Raw genomic sequence first — 17,446 nt, 5'->3', positions numbered from 1 at the left:
TCCATCGCTCCATGTCCATCAACCCAGCGACATCTTCATCGGCCATGTTATTCGCTCAAACAATAACTGTCCACTCAATAGCTTGGCGGAAGGTACAGTACACGTCTTTCATTCACACTTTGGGGCAAGCATTTCCACTCCGAAGAGCAGCAAAACAATGCAAAACGAACGAAAGAATGAAAGAAGTCAACAAAACAATGGAAGTCCAAAGCCCCAGGACCACCCCAGGAACGATTTCTTCGAAGGCAAATACACCGACAAAGCCGGCCATTATGGCACAGGGCGATGAAAATTCAATTACCGAGCGTTTAAGAATGAAATACATTTAGACGCATTGCTGCCAACATTCCATCCACAACGGTAGATGTGAAAGGTCACCGCTTGGCAGGGTGTGTGTCATGTACCTTTTGCGAGAAAGCTTCATCGTTCGGAAGGTTTTTTGGATTCTCTTTCTTTTGTGGAGTATTTGAAAAAAAATAACAGCAACAGCTAGCAAAAACAACCACTTCTTCTGCTTTGTAGCTTTACACAAAGCGGTGCGTTGAGCTGTTCTAGAAATTTCTAAGAGGCGAAAAGGACAGGAAACAAAGAAACATTCACATAGAAACGCGAGTACTAAAGTTATCTTGAAAAATTTTGCCTTTTTTGGTTCTAACATTCTCTACTCTCTTACATTTACCATTTACACTATCACGAACGAAACAATCGCGAGTAACATAAATATGGAGACAGAAAGTTTCAAAAACAAAAAAAAACACATACACACATAAACGCATCAAAAGCTCCCCGAAAAAGGTAAAGCTAACGGTCAACGCTTACAGTCAATCTTGCGGATGCTGAGCTCGTTCGGCAGCTCGCAGCATGAGTTGGCCAGCTGGCCGTGCACGCAGTAGATGATGGACCGCTGCTGGGGTAGTAGTGGCTGCTGCTCCGACGTGCCGGCCGGTTGCGAGGCCGCGGGCGCGAACGGTTGCTGCGAGCTGGCAGACGTCCCATAGTTTTTCCGGTATTCGCTGCGAAAGAAACAGAAGAAGAAACGCACACCAGAAGTTAGTTATGACGGTGGCACAACAATGGCGCCGAGGCTTAGCACCGCTGCTGCTGCTGCTGCGGCGTAGCATCTAGCGAATTAAAATCAAACAAAAAGATTCACTTCCTTCCTGCGTCCGGGTGCAGGAAAAAGACTCTCCCCCCTTTCCCCATCCTTGTTTCTCGTTCCTGATCGACTGCTGCTGCCGTTGCAATAACGAACGCGGCGCAAACTGGCCAAGACGGGAAGTCAAACATGGCCATGGTTATAAATTGAAAATGAAGCTGGTTGGCCTTAGTTACGCCGTTGTTTAAGACGCTCACTTTACACTTCGAGGGATACGAAAAGAAAGAAAGAAAAATAGGCGAAACAAAACGGCGAATACGTGCGTGTGTAAATGGCAAAAGGGAACAACTATTCTGAAGCGAGGAGCATCAGCGGAGAGATGGGCCCAGGATAGGAAAGGTTGAGCTTTACACAAAAACAGTAAGGACTGCACTGCAACAAAGGAACGAAAACGGTGCAATCAGAGTGCAAATATGCTACAGCAGGGCGAGCCAAATAGATATGAATCTGCATCTTTCTTAGGTGAATGGAGGGCAAGATGCCATTTTTTATCTTTTCAGATGCTTTTCAATTAAAATGGCTATGCCGGCTTCAAAATGGTACCTTGAATACATACCACGCAGCCCAATAAGAATGCGACGTGCTGAAAATCATATCGACGAATTGGAAATGCATCGTGACGGTATTTAATTGAAACATAGTCGTTGAAAAATTGGAAATTGAACTGGAAAAAATCTGTAACCCATAGCAGGTTTAAGTTAGATAAGTTTAAAGCATTTAGAGATTCTATGGCTTCCTTTTTATGTTAAAATGGTAACATATTGAAAGTTAGGTCTTAGACATTAGAAGTATAAATAAGTTCTCAGCGTTTTAATCGTACTTTGAACCTGTTTTGTCGTAAATTGCTTAATTATTCATTTAAGATACCGTATCGAAACTGAATATTATTTAGGCGCTACCGGAGTATCAATCGATTAGTTGACATAATATTAAATATATAGACTTACAGGGTTTCTCAAGCCAGCTCAACATCGTAACACTATTTTTCGAACACGTTAAACGACTGTCAACATCGTACATACAATTCGAATCCGTAAACTCTTTTCGATTTGCTAACACTAGGTTTTGAACGCGTAAAATCCAACTCGAATCTGGAAAATGTATAATGGGTCATCAAAGTCAATAAGACAGCCAACATACAGTTTCCAGTATGTATCGGCTTTTCAATTTCAGTTCTTATGGAACAGAAATTTTCCGTGTTACTTGATCATTCCCAATGACTTGATCGCTGGAAATGTCTTGCTGAGATACTTCATGTGTCTTCTTTATCCTCTTTATCTAGATTTTCGCAGCAAACACATTTTCTCTAATCTAATCTTCTCGAATAATCGAATAATAATCTCGAATCTAATGTAATCAAATGTCTGATAATGGAAATGAAACCTACAGAAGACCCTTAAAATAATAGTGTTACCCGATGAAACAAAGATACATTACACTAGTGGCGACATCTACAGTCAAATCACAGGAAACTTTTAGATAATTCTAAGTTTCTTAAACTAAGTATTTGACTAGAGAAATTATAAATAATTAACATGACAAGCAGACATTATTCTTAATAGACATTATGAAAAATAGTCTGTTTGGAGCTATCGCAGCTGTAGACAGTAAATCTATTTAAAGAAGAAGACATGTATTCTAAAATAACTGTTGATGTCACTGTGATAAAAATTACATCAGAGTTAGTGTAATTCTTGTTTAATTAATAAATGTAGATAGTTTTTTCTCTCTTCTGTTCTGGGACCGTTTGGCCCCCTTTTCCCTGTTATTGAGACTGCATAAAATGGTTGCCAATATACATTACACTGTTTCATCACCGTTTTCCTGCACACTCCGTAATCTCGTTGCAGCATCAGAAGTAAATATTAAAAGTGTTTGTTTCCCCTTATTTTTATTTATCCGTCCTGTTTTTTTACTCCTAAAGGCAACTTTCATAAAAGCTTCAATAATTTCAACCTCCACTGCCAACGCAACGGTAGGAATTTTCTGTCCTGAAAACCTTACAAAAGAACTTTACCACGACGGTTGCCAAAAAATGGATTAGAAAACCCGAGAGTTTTCCGGGAAAAATGGAAACTATTTCATTCGCAAAACGGCCCGCTACAGGCTCGATCGTAAATTTGGCCACAGCATTTTTTGTTAGTGTGTGTGTGTTGCTGTTGTTGCTAGATACACCAAACCTACAAACGAAACCTGGCAACCTGGGTTCTTTCGATCCTGACTTCATCTTCTCTCTCCTCCTCCTGGAACGCCCCCCGGAATGGAGGTTCTATTCGATTCCCCAGTCCACGGTTAGAGTCCCCTATCTTTTTTTTCCTTTTTTACAGCTCGCACCAATGGATTTGAGTGCTGCTGGGTTGGGAAATTATGTTGTTCCCGTTGGTATGCATGCATGCTTGCGTTTGGCTTCCACTTGAACGGGCGAATGAAGCACACACCTCATCCTGCTGCACACGGACCCGGGTCCCTCCCTCATCCGCTGGTTTGGCTCGGAAATGTAATGAATGCAGTTCGGCATACATTCGACAAACGATCCTCGAACCCATTCCGGGTGGTCGGATGGACAGTAATTTACTGCAGTGGCCATAAGTTTTCGCCAGCGTTTGGTGGCCGGCCTGACAACTGGGACCGACTCCGGGCAGCCGAAAAAATCCACTGCACTGGAGAGGAATTGTATCCCTCCTCCTCCTCTTTCTCCTCCTCCTACTCCTCTCCTGCCTCAGAATGCACGATCGAGACGTTTCTTTTTAATGAAATGACTTTGGCAGCGGATCTGCACAAACGGCCACAGCTGTGGTAATAAATGAATGAATGTAAAAATGGTGCCACTGCTAATGGTATTCCGTGCATTGCCGTGCACCGGGGCCACCACTGTGGCACCACGCAGACACACATACACACGCAGATAGACATTTTTATTTTCTACTTCTGATTATTCCATTCACCGATGCTGATGACAACGGACATTTCCAGTTTTAATTTCGTTCGTTCGTTCGTTCGTTCGCTTGCCCGTTCGCTGCACTGCATTTGCACTGCGCCCACACTCCGCATGACCAATGAACCACGACAAGGATCACGAACACGAAAGATAAACAGAGAGAGAGAGAAAGAGTGAGAGGGAGAGAGGTTTTCGCAATGACGGTATGTGTCTCATAAATCATTTTAAAACATTAATGAGCACATTCGTTGGTGCATCGGAAAATGGCGAAGAAATCAAATAAATCCAATTACCAAATTCAACAATCGTTTGAATTTTGATGAACTTGCAACACGCAATCACAACAAACGGGCGGCTGTAGTGCACAACACAACCTGGCAGTGTTTTTTTGTGCACTTACCCGTATTCGACTTATCTGAGCTTGAGCATTTGGCCACAAATGACACTTTTGCATCAGCACGAGTACGACGACGCTGAGAAGCTGTCGAGCTGTCAACTATTTTAAATTTAATTTGCGTCACCTACTTTTTTTTGTAGGTTCGGAATTGCATGTTATTAATTCGCATTTGTTGTGTTTGTGTCTCAGCGCATACGCACCATGGTAGGTAATTTAAACACATTAGCGAACATCAGTCAATCACTGTTGATCGATCATGGCTTGGAAACACATTCACAGGCTTGATGTAAGAGTGCAATGTTGATGTTGATAAATGGGGTTCCCCGAACTGGAGTTGGCGTTATTTACGGTGAGCTTATTGAAATATTAAATGAAATTTTAATTATTTTTTTTTTCAACACTTCTTACAGCAGTTACATTGTTTCATTAATTTGCTTTCATTTTAACAATTGTGTAATGCAATATTCAACGTTTTGTTGTATTTTATGGCTTAAATATAGTTTAAAAAAATTGAAAAAACGAGAGAGAAAAAGATAAAGATAAATAATGTTGCATAAAGTATCAAATATATTTAAACAGGGATTTTCGCGTAATTTAACTCGTAACTTTCTATTGTTGGGGGCCTTCACGGTTCTAGTTAGTTTTTTTGTATGGAGTTTGACAGTTGGAGGCTGAAATCATGTAAACACTCCATTCAAAACCACACAAAAAACTAGCCTGCAATTTTCAGTCTAGATTATTCTAGCCACAAAGGTAGAATTAGATTCGAGTACCTGCTCGAAAATACGGTTTTGTTTACATTTATCCCAAGGTGCATTCAAGAGATCAGGTGGTGGAATCTGGAATCAAAGTGTATGTAGTCCAGGTGGTCTCATAGCATTTTTTCATAACCAATTTTGAACATCACTTTTTGACAGAACGAGTGAAAACTTTTGCTCCAACGAGCTTTCTAGAGGCTTGACGAATACTCATAACACTCTTACAATCTTCATTCAGAAGCAGAAGCGATAAAAATCAGCCTTCGAAATTCATACACCTTGGGATAAGCCCACCTGTATATTATACTCACTTAGATAGCTGCTCGAAAACTGCTATACAATGCAAACAGCTGACAGGCTGAAATTTCAGCCTACGAGCTTCAAACGGAAAGGGCCCCGTTAACAGTTTTATTCAACCATATTGACATATTTTGGAAAAAGTTTTGGAACATCTGTTAAATATTATATTTGCATCGGTTTTATGGAACTGAATTCATATGGTGGCGTGTTGAAAATCATATGGAAGAACAGAATAAATTCAGAAAGAACAACCTTTAATAGTGTGTTTCTTAAAACTGAAATAATTCATCTCACGCGCGAGTCGAACAAACTTATTTACCTAGCTTAAGCTTCACTTTAAATGGTTTTTTATATGATGTGTTGAAAGTCAGGAGTAAGAATTAAAATTGTATGGGGATGCAAACACAATGGGTGACCGCTGTTGAAAAATATATTGCAGCCGGTGAATTATGCTGTTTTCACTGCAAACTGCCTCGGTAAACCCTGTAACTGGCAAACATTGTTGTTTCACTGCACCAACAGTAAATTGGAGCTAGGTGGTTCTAAAAATTAAAAGCAGTAACGCATTACAAATAAAGTTGAGCGTGTATAAATTCAAATTCAACATGTTAAAATAGCTGCGGTGCGATGAACAATTCAACGTTTGACATTGAAACCCCTGTAATACCGTTTACCGTAGAAACTGACACATAACATCGTATAACGCTGGTCACATTGGAAACTAATTAAAAAACCCCTGTATTTTCAAAACAAAACACTAATAGATGTCAATTATGTTGTTGATGTATTTTATGTAGAAAAATTGGGTACTAAATACATTTTAATTTATTTTTGCTCATTAATGTGCTTGTTTTTTTAAAGAATGAAAGATTGAATTAAAGTTCAAAACTCAACGTTGAATTTGAATTTAGCAAATAATAAATGTTACCAATAATCATTACCAGTTCTTCATAAGATTACATAGAAAACCAAGATTTTACAGATCAATTTTTCGCATCGAAAAGGAAATTTGAATAAAAGTAAAAAAAAAACTTTTACATAAAATTGCTGGACCTACACAAGAATTCTGATTTTTCAAACCCACCTATATTCTAGTTGTTTATCCTTTCCCATCCCTTTTTCTACACTCGTATCACTATTACCTCCAAAAACACACACACACCCAGTCCTTGAGTATCTGAATAGCCTCTACTCAACCGAAAAAGGGAGTGAAGCTTTTATGTAGCATCCACTTTCTAGCATTGGAAAGACGCTATCCACTGCCACCAGATGAAATCTAATGCTCCCGTAATGAGGTTATGAGTCAATCCCATCAGTGTAATGATGCCCGAACGCAGTGCCCGGGCCAACAGGGGGAGGGCTAGCACCATTCAAGTGTCGAGTGCGCTAACAAATTACAGCCCTCCGAAGGATACCCAACGAACGGTACAGGGGCGGGCCAGCAACATCAGGCCAACGTGCCTCCGCGCCGTACGAGCACGGATAGCCCGGAGCAAATATAGCTGGCAGAGCTAAAATACCGAAACCCTCCATAATCAGTGTGAATGTAAAACATCAACGGGCCCTCTGGGGGGCCGTTCGGAAATGGCTTTCAAATGATTTCGCCTTCGGCAAAAAGGGTTGGCCCGGCACTCCCGACCGCTTTCATCCGCCCGTGATGGTCTGAAAAAGCGAACGAGCTGCCAGTCAGCCAGCACATAAGGATTCGGTTTAGCCGAGAGGCTGTGCCCAGGTGGGTTGGTTGGGTGTAGGTTTTTTGGGCACTCTCGGCCCGGAGTCCAGTTTTTGACCCCGAGTCTTATTAGCATTTGTTTAGGATTATCCGAATTTTATACCCTCCAATGGGTCATAAGCGTGAAGTTGGTGCGCTCTTGGTCGACTTACTTTCAAAGGACTTCGAGGTTCGAAATGGTTTGGATGGTGGCATGCACACTCAACTTCTTGAAATAAGCAAATTGGTGCTTTAAAAAGCGTGAGAAGCGTGAATTTTAAAATGAGGTTAATTTAAATCTAACATCAGTATGGAGCTGAGCTGCGCAAGCCTTTCTTTACCGGAATTAATTAAAATAACTTCTTGTAACATATTTTTCCCTCAAAACAACACCTAATGGCGCAGGGAAATCGACGACCAGCTTGTACACCACCGTAGATAGCGCACACTTACAGATGAATAGAAACATTTGCAGATGCTCACGTTTTATGCTAATGTGTACGTAATCTCGTAAACTAGCAACCCTATACGATGTCCCTTTTCTTTCGCGTTTCGCACGCCGACGCATCAAAGGCGGCCACACGTGACCCAACAGCCCTCCCATCCACCATAGTACCCAAATGGATGCTCCGGCGTTCTCCTGCTGGACGAAAAAGATTGTCAGCTCCGGCGCAGAAAAAGGGGCAAACGACGATTTGAGAACCTCTTGGAAAACTATAAACCTTTTAGTATGATGGGGAACGGTAACGATGCCTCTCCCGGGGTTCGTACGATCCTGGGTCGGTGTTGACAATGGCGACGGACTGGAACACACACCCCCAAAAGAAAAAGAAAATCGCATGGAAACAAAACTATTCCTTCAGATATTCATCCCGGCACGGTTTACGATGAAATGATCCATCGAAATCCCACCATTGACCGACTGTTTGAGTGGAGTCAGTTTCGCAGAAGCAATCGAGGGATAGGGGGAAACAGGGTCTCGAAGATATCCACTGCTTTGCTAAGCAAATTTATGAAAATGTAATCAATTTGTTGTAACACGCGTGGAAAGCGTGAGCCGAGTCAGATTATCCACACCGTACACCGTTGAGCGTCCGAAACCGATGGAAGTAGGTTAGGGACGGCAGGAATAGTTTTAGCGACCGAGTCCGTGGGTGCTTTTTACCGGCGAGAAAGGATGCGTGGAAACGTGAGATGAATGAAAGCGTGTGTTGCAGGTATTGTAAGCATAGTTCGATTTGTTTCGATAGCAAACAAATAGTTTACATTGCGAAACATAGACCATAAAATGCTGTAACGGTTGGGGTAGAGAGCGCGTTGTGCATGGTGAATTCGTGTAACGTTAATCAACAAAAGCGAGATTACTGGAAAATGATAGTTTGTATCAGCGCAAAACACATCACTGGCACAAGAGGTAGAATGAAATTATTGTCCAGTAATTTAAAGAAAATATTGAAAACATACCATACAACAGTAAACAATTATTCCTCATTGTTAGATATTTTACATGCGAGCGATATGCAGAGGTAGTTTACAACTGATCATGTTGTGAAGCTTATGGTTTTGTTTGTAAAAATATTTTAGTTCATTTATACCTATTTATCTTTATGTTCGTATAATTAGGTTAAATTAAGCTTCGAGATGAATTAAAGATGGGAAATGAGATTAGATTGGGGCAGAAAGAGGATTAGATTGGGTTGCATTATGTTTGAATTCGCCTGCTGATCAGTCTGCCTTTGAAAGATTGTACCGAGATGTTAAAGTCGAACAGTGTGTAAACCTCATCCTGAATGATCTGCTCATGGATGTTGCAGGGTCGCCTAATCAATAATATTTGCGACGACGAGAGATCGCGAGCAGTGGACGTGTGCGTAGTGATACCGTTAGGGCATATAGGTCATAGGCTGTTGCAGTATAGGGCTGTCAATATTACCAGTTAGTAAGCCTGCTACGAATAGTTGCTCACCAATTAGGCGTCTATCCTTCAACTGGTAAAGGCCAAGGAGCATGAGACGGATGCTTACTGCCAGGATCCCATAGTAGTAGGGCAACTGCATAACGGGAGAGTTTACGTAGGATGGTTTCCAGTCGATCTGGTAGGCGCTGGGACAATGGCTTCCAGAGCAAGTTGGTATACTCGAGCACTGGTCTTACGATACTGCAGTAGATAGCCTTAAGACACATAGGGTCCTTAAAGTCTTTTGCCAAATGGAGAACATATCTGAGAAGTTCATTGCCGCGAATGATGACTTCTTCAGCGTGACGGTCAAATGTTACCTTTGTGTGCAACACAACACCAATATCCTTAACATAGTTTGCACGTTGGATACAGACTCCACCGATGTTGTGGTTGTAGTGGACGGCATAGCGAGATCCGCGAAATGATATCACTTGACATTTTTCGATTCATTCAAAGAGTAGTGGACCCAGATTACTGCCCTGGGGTACGCCAGATAGCGCGGTGAATGTTGTCGTGTTCACCTTAATCGTTACAGCCATGCAGTCCACTCGAGTCCATAGTGAAGTGAATGTACAACATTAATGATAAGCTTTTCGTTTAATCAGTTCTATAAGTCATCAATTAGTTTCGTAAATCTCGTCAATGTTACGCCTCAAAAGATTTTTTTGAGTAATATACAAAGGTGCAAGTCGTATCTCTTAAACCCATCTGCAAGCTTTTACCTAAGCACACAGTATTGCCTATCACTCATTTCACCTTTTTAATTATTTCATTGCACTTTAGATTTCACTCGTCATTGCCTTGTGGATACGGTATTTATACGATTGAAATGTATTTAAATTCCAAGCAAACGTTAGGCTCACAGACATATGGCAAAGATGATTGTTTAGAATTTGAAGATCGTAAATACTTTCAAGAATTGGGCGCAAATTGTCTTTCGCTTTCTGAGTTCTGGGTTTTCGATTGCTCGTACATAGCTGACTACAACTAATTCGTTTACATTGCCATATTTGTCTAATTACAGTATTTTTACAAATATCTCAACAAAGGCCAAATGTGCATCAGTTGCTTCAGATTCACTGAAGTGAAATAATGTTTAAATACCGTATCCAAGAAGAAGCTCACTGCGCACTAGTACAGCTGATTGATAAAATATTCCCGGAAATGGATGATTTAGGTTGCAATTAATGTGACAGAATTCCTGTTTTCCCACGCTGTAGCATTATTTGTGGATAATGTAATGCATGATCATTGGAATTACTTACCCAGTAATCCATTCGATAAAGCATCAATCAAGTATCAGTTATTTCTATCAAAAAGGAATACCCAGAACAATGATCAAACATTCTCACAACACGAACTCGTAGTACAGTGTTCGTGTGTACTTCATTAGCATTATGGAAGCTCCGACTCACGTCAGGGTGCATGCAGCAGCACTATGAGCACCGTGTCAATGGAATTCCGAAAAAAAACTTTACTAGAGCAAACACTCTCCATGTCCCAGTGCCGCCTTACCACCGTTAGTTGACAACTTCCTGTTCACACAAGCACCAACCAGCCAGTCAGCCACCTTTGCCCTCTAGAGATCGAACTGCAGAACCATGCTCAAACCATTCCAGCAGAGCCTGCAGACCTTCCTCCCCTGGACACGCTAAAACTCACGCGATAACCCGTTGACCACGGGACCACATACCGGGCGCGGGCGTTTTTATGTGTTTCGCTCGGATCTTGTCAACAACAACAAAAACTATACTCCTCGTGAGCGAAGTACCAACCGTTAGCCCGTCTGGACCGAGTTCGCGAACTTTTAATCCATCCTCAAATCCCGCAGAGAGTTTTCCGCAAAACAACTTTGCACGCCCGGGTCAGCAAAAAAAAACAGGGAAACCTCCCGGCATGACTCTCGCTCTCTTCGCGTCAAACGCCGCGACTGGTACTAGGAAGAGTGTGCCCTGTCATGTTTCGTGCTGCGTTTGTCCTAAATTAAAAATAACTTTGAAAACTTTGCACGGTTCGGCTTTCACTTCGGCAATCTGCTCCCGGCTGGCGGCGTGTCCATGATATCAGATCCTTGACGTCGCTGCTAAAAAGGATTCTCCACTGACCCGCCACCACACAGCTGACAGTTGCTTCGAACCGAAGGAGAGAGAGAGAAAAAAACTGTTCCCTTCCCCCGAAAAACCAACCGTCCGCAGCGGTAAACGTTGGATAAACGAAACCGGAAGATGAGATCCGTTGCATTTTCGGTGCCATTTCCCGTTAGCGGTGGCCGGTGTGCTCGGCGGTGTCCGGGGTGCTTCCGGGCGTCCTTTTGTTCCCAAGTGTGAACCGCCCGACAGCGAAGCGCGGCGACCCAACGCCCAAGAAAAGGGACGAAAAGTTTCATTTTCATTTACTCATTACATTACTTTGGGACTTACGATACGCGCGGGTGGAAACTTGAGACTTGCTTACCAACCTGTGTGACAAAGTGGTGGAGTCGCGAAGGGAAGTGTTGCCCAGAGCGCCCCAGTTGCAGCAAAGTTGATTTCGCTTCGAGTCAACTACGAGAACACTGCGGAATTAGTTCCATCGTAGCAAGTGTGAGTACAATTTGTTGCTTGCCTGGATCTAGTTGGGGCGACCGCAGCGCCTTCAAATAGTGCACCCGACCGAACGAGTCACTTGACTTGTAGCAGCAGCAGCAGCAGCAATAGCAGCAGGAGGACTTTCAACGTACGTTCACTCTATATCGATACATCGAAAGTGAACGGCGGCTGAAATGAGTTCTCGGTCGACTCTGTCCCGCTTGGGGAGAACCGGAACCCGTTGCCACTAGCAAACTACTGATGCACTTCGCTTCGGAAACTGCATTTGTCCCATACGGGGGGTCGCAGTGCGGGAAGGTGGTACATGATGCGGTGCAACGGGCAACTTTTGTGGCATGCAACACGAAATGCTCGACGGTTCTTCACGGTGCGCTCGCACATTTGTGGCCACGGCAACAGGGGCACACTTAATGGATACACGAAACTGTCGTAAACCATTGAAAGGACGTATTTCGCCTCAGGGAGTTGAATGTACACATTTTTCGTGTATGTTTTCGTGGCACGGGTTTCTGTTGCTTTTTTTTTGCCTCGCCGTGCTATGCCTTTCCTTAGCAATGAAGTCTGTCGTGTTGTGTATCGCTTCACCCATGTGTAACATGTGGCAAAATGGCTCTGAACAAAGACATTGTTTGTCATTATTGTAACTCGATGTGGTTGAAAAAATAGCATCAAGAATGCGAAAGACTATCTAAAATTAATTCCATCATAATGGTGTATCGTACTGAGCTTAACATGGCTCAATAATAGCCATCCAGCAGACCTACTTTAGCTACTCATATTCTGTTTTAATTTTTTTGTGTATTTATGTCAATTTATGTTTTTGTTTTTATTTATTTTTAGTTTTTAGTTTTTATTGTTTTTTTTGCAGTGGTTGAAACATTTGCAGTTTACTGTTTTTTTATAAATATTTTGTATACGTAAGGTTGAAAATAATGTTTTGGTTGGTCGCGGTTTTCAACAGCAACAATTCAGACTTTTCTAACTAATCCCACAAACAACCTTTTTGTATTCTCGTATGTTGATGATCAACGCCTCAAGGTATGCTATTTGAAATTCTAATTTAATCATGGGATTATTATCATAATTAATGCTATACGCTCATTTGTTATAGTCAGTTTTTACTAATCAACTGATCGGCTCAATGTTTTGACGCTTTACTGAACACACTGATATATTCAACACTGTTGGGTCCATGAGAGAGGTGAACTTCCAAAAGAATACTTTGGTTCAAGGCACGAGCCAAGTTCAATCAGACCTTTCGTGCACAGGAAACATATTGTAAATTCATGAATACTTAGAGTCTGAAGTATTTTTATTGTAGTTTATATCAAGAAATCAAGAAGAAGCAATATTGGGTGCTAGGTACTTTGCTGAATATTGAAATAATTTCAGCGATAACAGGTACACTAATGATTTCTCGTATATCATCTTATGTCTTATGTCGCTAATGATTTCACAAAGTTTTTTGAAGGCTTGAGTCGTTAATGCCAAAATAGGATTTGCACAACTTCAAACTTATGAAACATATTGAAACGTGTTTTTCATATTGTTAACTATGAAGGCCATGAAAGTAAAATCAAATAACTTCCCAGCATCGGCCTAACAATGGTTTTGTAACGATAGTGGGCTCCCCAGGTAGTGTCACACATTAAAAAAAATTAAATTAATATTCATCAATAACAATTCATTCATAATATTATTCTGGCAGGAAACCGTGATATTCGACATGGAGGGGATATTTAAGATACGATAATGTCTTCGGAATGCATTAACGGCGTTACTCAAGAACTGAGTGAAAGTCAAAGTGCATCAAGTGATGATACAGAAAAACTAGTGTGTTGTTATTATTCAAACAAATAATACGTTGTGAAGTATTGTGCAGTCAATAGATTCCTCGAATTCCTCGAATTATATTAAAATTTATAGCAAATTCAAAGAGGTCTCTTGAAGGTTTAGCTGAATATCGTGGTAATTAGAGTTTGTGTCTATATTGGAATAGCGGGAATGTCATCAACCGAAGATAATAAGATAAGATAATTATGTTTTGTGTCCATTACCTGTAAATTCTTCATATCATTAACTAAAGACATGAACTATTCCCAGAAATTCCTAAAATAGGCACAAAATCTAATTATCACAATGAACTTCAATAAACCCTTTTAATTATAATCTTCTTTGATTTCTTCTTAGAATTTATAATAAATGCAAATGTTATCAAATCCAATTGGTTTACTGCTAATTATCGAAACTTGTGGAATCAATTCGCTTCACAGTACCGGGAAAAGTATAAACGAACCGAAACTGTCAAGCAGAATGTTTAAAGAGCAAACTCAACATATTCCGTCAATAGGCAAACTTTGCTAGAGAATTGTAATTATAATTTACTGAGCGCGTGCTTAAACGTTCTGCCGCCCAACGCCAAAATCCAACCCACTTCGTATCACTTACAGACCACTGCACTTCCGTCCATCCTCCATTCATCTGCTCATCGGTTTCGTGAGCACGCTTTCGCCCATTCTGCCACCGCCAATTCAACCCTTCCGGACCCGTCGCGACCCTCCCCGGCCCAAGCGCGTGATGCGGTAGACCCACGCCCTGAGACAGTAGTAGCACATAGTTCCAAAACTTTAATTAATACCCGTGCCGTACGGCGATGCGGTGCGGTTTTGTCGCACAAAGCGTTTGACGCAGCCGTTCGATGGCCGTTGACCGTTGCGCCGTATTCAATAAGTTTTAATGCGCCAGCACCGTTAGACAGCCGGGGGACCGGGGCGGCAAGATCACGGGCATCGATGACGGGGTTTGTGCGGCCGCGTGTTTGGCGAGCGTGATTTATTTGGTAAGACTTCTGGGCGGTGGTGGGCTGACTTTGGGAATTTGCTTTGCTCTGCGTCTATTGTCTATTTGCATGCTCTGTGTGGGTGTGTGTTTATGTGGTCAGCAAAGTTTCAGTCGTATCCGAAATGTGGGGAGGGCCGACGACCCTTTTGCGTGCGAAAGCAGTGCCATCGAGCGGCTGAGAGAGTCCATTCGGAGGAACAGCCAGCGGCCGTGGAAGTTCAGTGGAAAGCTTCTCTTCCCGCTATCGACGAATAACGAAACTTTCTAATGACTTCTTGATGTGCAGCAGTGTTTGAAGTACTGCCCGGGAAGTACTCAAAGTGGTTGGATTAAATCGCACCGAAACCCGACCCCAGGACGACGACCATGGGTGGTGGCCAACATGTACAGCAAAAAAGGAGCAAAAAGCAGCAACATCAACAACCATACGTACTTCTGCAGCACTTGAACAACAACAACAACAACCACTACGACTACTGTAAGGTCAGTCAGGTTTAGATTATGTATCAAGCGTTCACATATCGCTGTGGCTTACCGCCAACAGGAGCTCCGTTTGCTTGATGAGGAAAATAAAATGAAGAAAAGTTGGGTCTACTTTTTTTATGCTGCTGTTGTTCTGTTACCCTGCCAATCCCTTTCCTTCACCTGTGTGTGTGCATGCCGTGAGTGCATGCAGTTGAAGAGAGAAAAAATCCTCCCAGTGGGCGTTGCATCCGTACCGATAGATTTACGAGTTCAGCTTTTGTTTCGCAACAACCCTCCATCCACCCAACCACCGAGAGGAGAGCTCAGTTTTGATGAACTGGTCTCCTTTAGTTTTGTTCGTTTGGTGAGGTTTTTTTCCATTCTCTCTCTCACTCTATATGTTTAAGGTACATATCAACGAGGAAAGCTTGCTTTCTGGGCGAAGGTGTTCAAGGATGTATGGATAAGTGCATTGCCTCGATGGTATTAGTGCTGCAGGAATTAGTGCCGCAGTACGGCCCGGCTACCGGTGCTGCTTCTGACGGGTTGTGTTTTATTCTACAGCATAATTACAGCACGCGCATCGAGACACAGGCCGCGTGCTGAAGTGTTTTGGATTTTCTCCGATTCAGCTATCAGTTGCTGCAGTTTTGCCAGTAATTAATGCCTTTGCCATTGCCATTCCCTCCTTTGCTTCGGTGTGAAGGTCGTGGGTGGGTGTTGGAGGGTTTGTTGATTCTCATTCACAGAAGCCTCGTAGCTAGAAGAAGCGAAACCTCTTTCCCATAAAAGGAGCCGAAACGTAGGGGAGTGTAAAGCCGAAATGGTGTGGTCATTGATTTGATACCTTATTTTTGCAATAAATGAATAAACGAAGAATTCAAATTAATACTCCAAGTGACGCTATTATGATGTTCTAGCAAATGAATTTTAGTATGAATTTAGTAAATAGAGAAAACAATAAAGCGTCTCCAGACTTTTTCTTCTTCATTGGCACAACACCCATTGTCGGTCAAGGCCTGCCTGTACCACTAGTGGACTTGGCTTACAGTGACTTATTGGATATTGCCTTATTGGTTACCCATAGCCCTTAGGACGATAGTCAGTCCTACGTATGGGAGCACGTCTCATTCGGGTCTTGAAACCTTGACGGGCATATCGTTTAGTTATATGAGCTGATGACTATACCAGAAGATCGGTCAGTGTCTCCAGACACAAGACATTTATTCAAGATTGTCATTAAAAAAGCATTTCAATGGTGTTTTAACTATTGTAATTACTATTTGTAAAAAGTAAAAAAGTTCTATCGGGGCCTAATGGTCCACCTTACGTGAGGACCTTATTGACAGAAGAACAGTTATGAAGCTGTGGGCTGTAATGGCAGCAATGGTTGACAGATAGGAATATGTTTTTCGATCGTTTTGAATTCTTTAAAAATAGTCTCTGTAACCTAGGTGGCTAGGGACCTAGGGACCGAGCATCTTGGAGATTGATTGCTGGACGGGTCATGTCACGTCGATGTGCTCTATCGTGAGCAGGTCAACAAGAGATTGAAAGAGAGAACCTAATTGGCAACTAAAATACAAAAAAGTTGCAATAATTAACGTTTTAAAGGTTTAATAAAACAGTGTATAGATATTATACTAAATAATAATTCTCCAAGATATATTTCTTTATATTTTAGGATATACTTATCCTTTTTGTCATGTTTTTTTGTTATGGTTCGCTATAGTGCAACTACAATTTCCTTATGTTTTGTTGACATGTATGAAATAGGTAATATTAATAATTATATCAAAATGAACAGGCAAATACGACCAAAAATCACCAGCGTTTAACATTTTATGAACGTTAAAAATTTTTCAGTTTTTAGACATAAATTCCAATTTTTAGATACTGCTGTTAGTTTCATTTCATAAATAAAGTGTTACTGCCTCGTTTAGACAGTAAATGCCTGCGTTAAGGTATTTACTCAAACAGATATAGAGCAAAATTCCTAACATGACCAGTAATCCCCCATGTTCCCTTACTATCGCTTGGAAAATGGTTGCCGCCGCTACAGCCACTACTTACAATCCTTGTACAGGTAAAGGCCTTCAGATATATTCCTTTTTTACTAGAGAACCACCCACATCTTTGGTAAAGAAGACCCACCTCTTTCTGTGGGCTCAAATCGTACACCTGGCGTAGCCTTCACCAGTGGAACTGTTATATATACACGCCTCGTCATAGGCGTACGATGTATGTAACACTCAGCCCAATACCATCTCTACGAGCTAATTCACTAGCCATTAATCAACGTTTCGAATCGAAAAGACGTACTCGTAGCACC

General features: G+C 41.7%; 1 protein-coding gene across 4 annotated transcripts in view; it reads right to left on the bottom strand.

Annotated features, from left to right (window-relative positions):
• The window catches only part of LOC120901535 (zinc transporter 2), a 34,568-nt gene that overhangs the window by 12,365 nt on the left and 4,757 nt on the right, over positions 1 to 17,446 (bottom strand). For all 4 annotated transcript variants that reach the window (XM_040309557.1, XM_040309553.1, XM_040309554.1 and 1 more), the window contains one exon: positions 820 to 1,013. In XM_040309557.1, coding sequence (XP_040165491.1) covers positions 820 to 1,013 — 194 coding nt within the window. The remainder of the gene's footprint in view (positions 1 to 819; positions 1,014 to 17,446) is intronic.

Source organism: Anopheles arabiensis, chromosome 3, assembly GCF_016920715.1.
Source record: "Anopheles arabiensis isolate DONGOLA chromosome 3, AaraD3, whole genome shotgun sequence".
Taxonomy (NCBI): domain Eukaryota; kingdom Metazoa; phylum Arthropoda; class Insecta; order Diptera; family Culicidae; genus Anopheles; species Anopheles arabiensis.
Note: the sequence above shows the minus strand (reverse complement) of the source record. Positions and strands in the feature narration are given on the sequence as shown.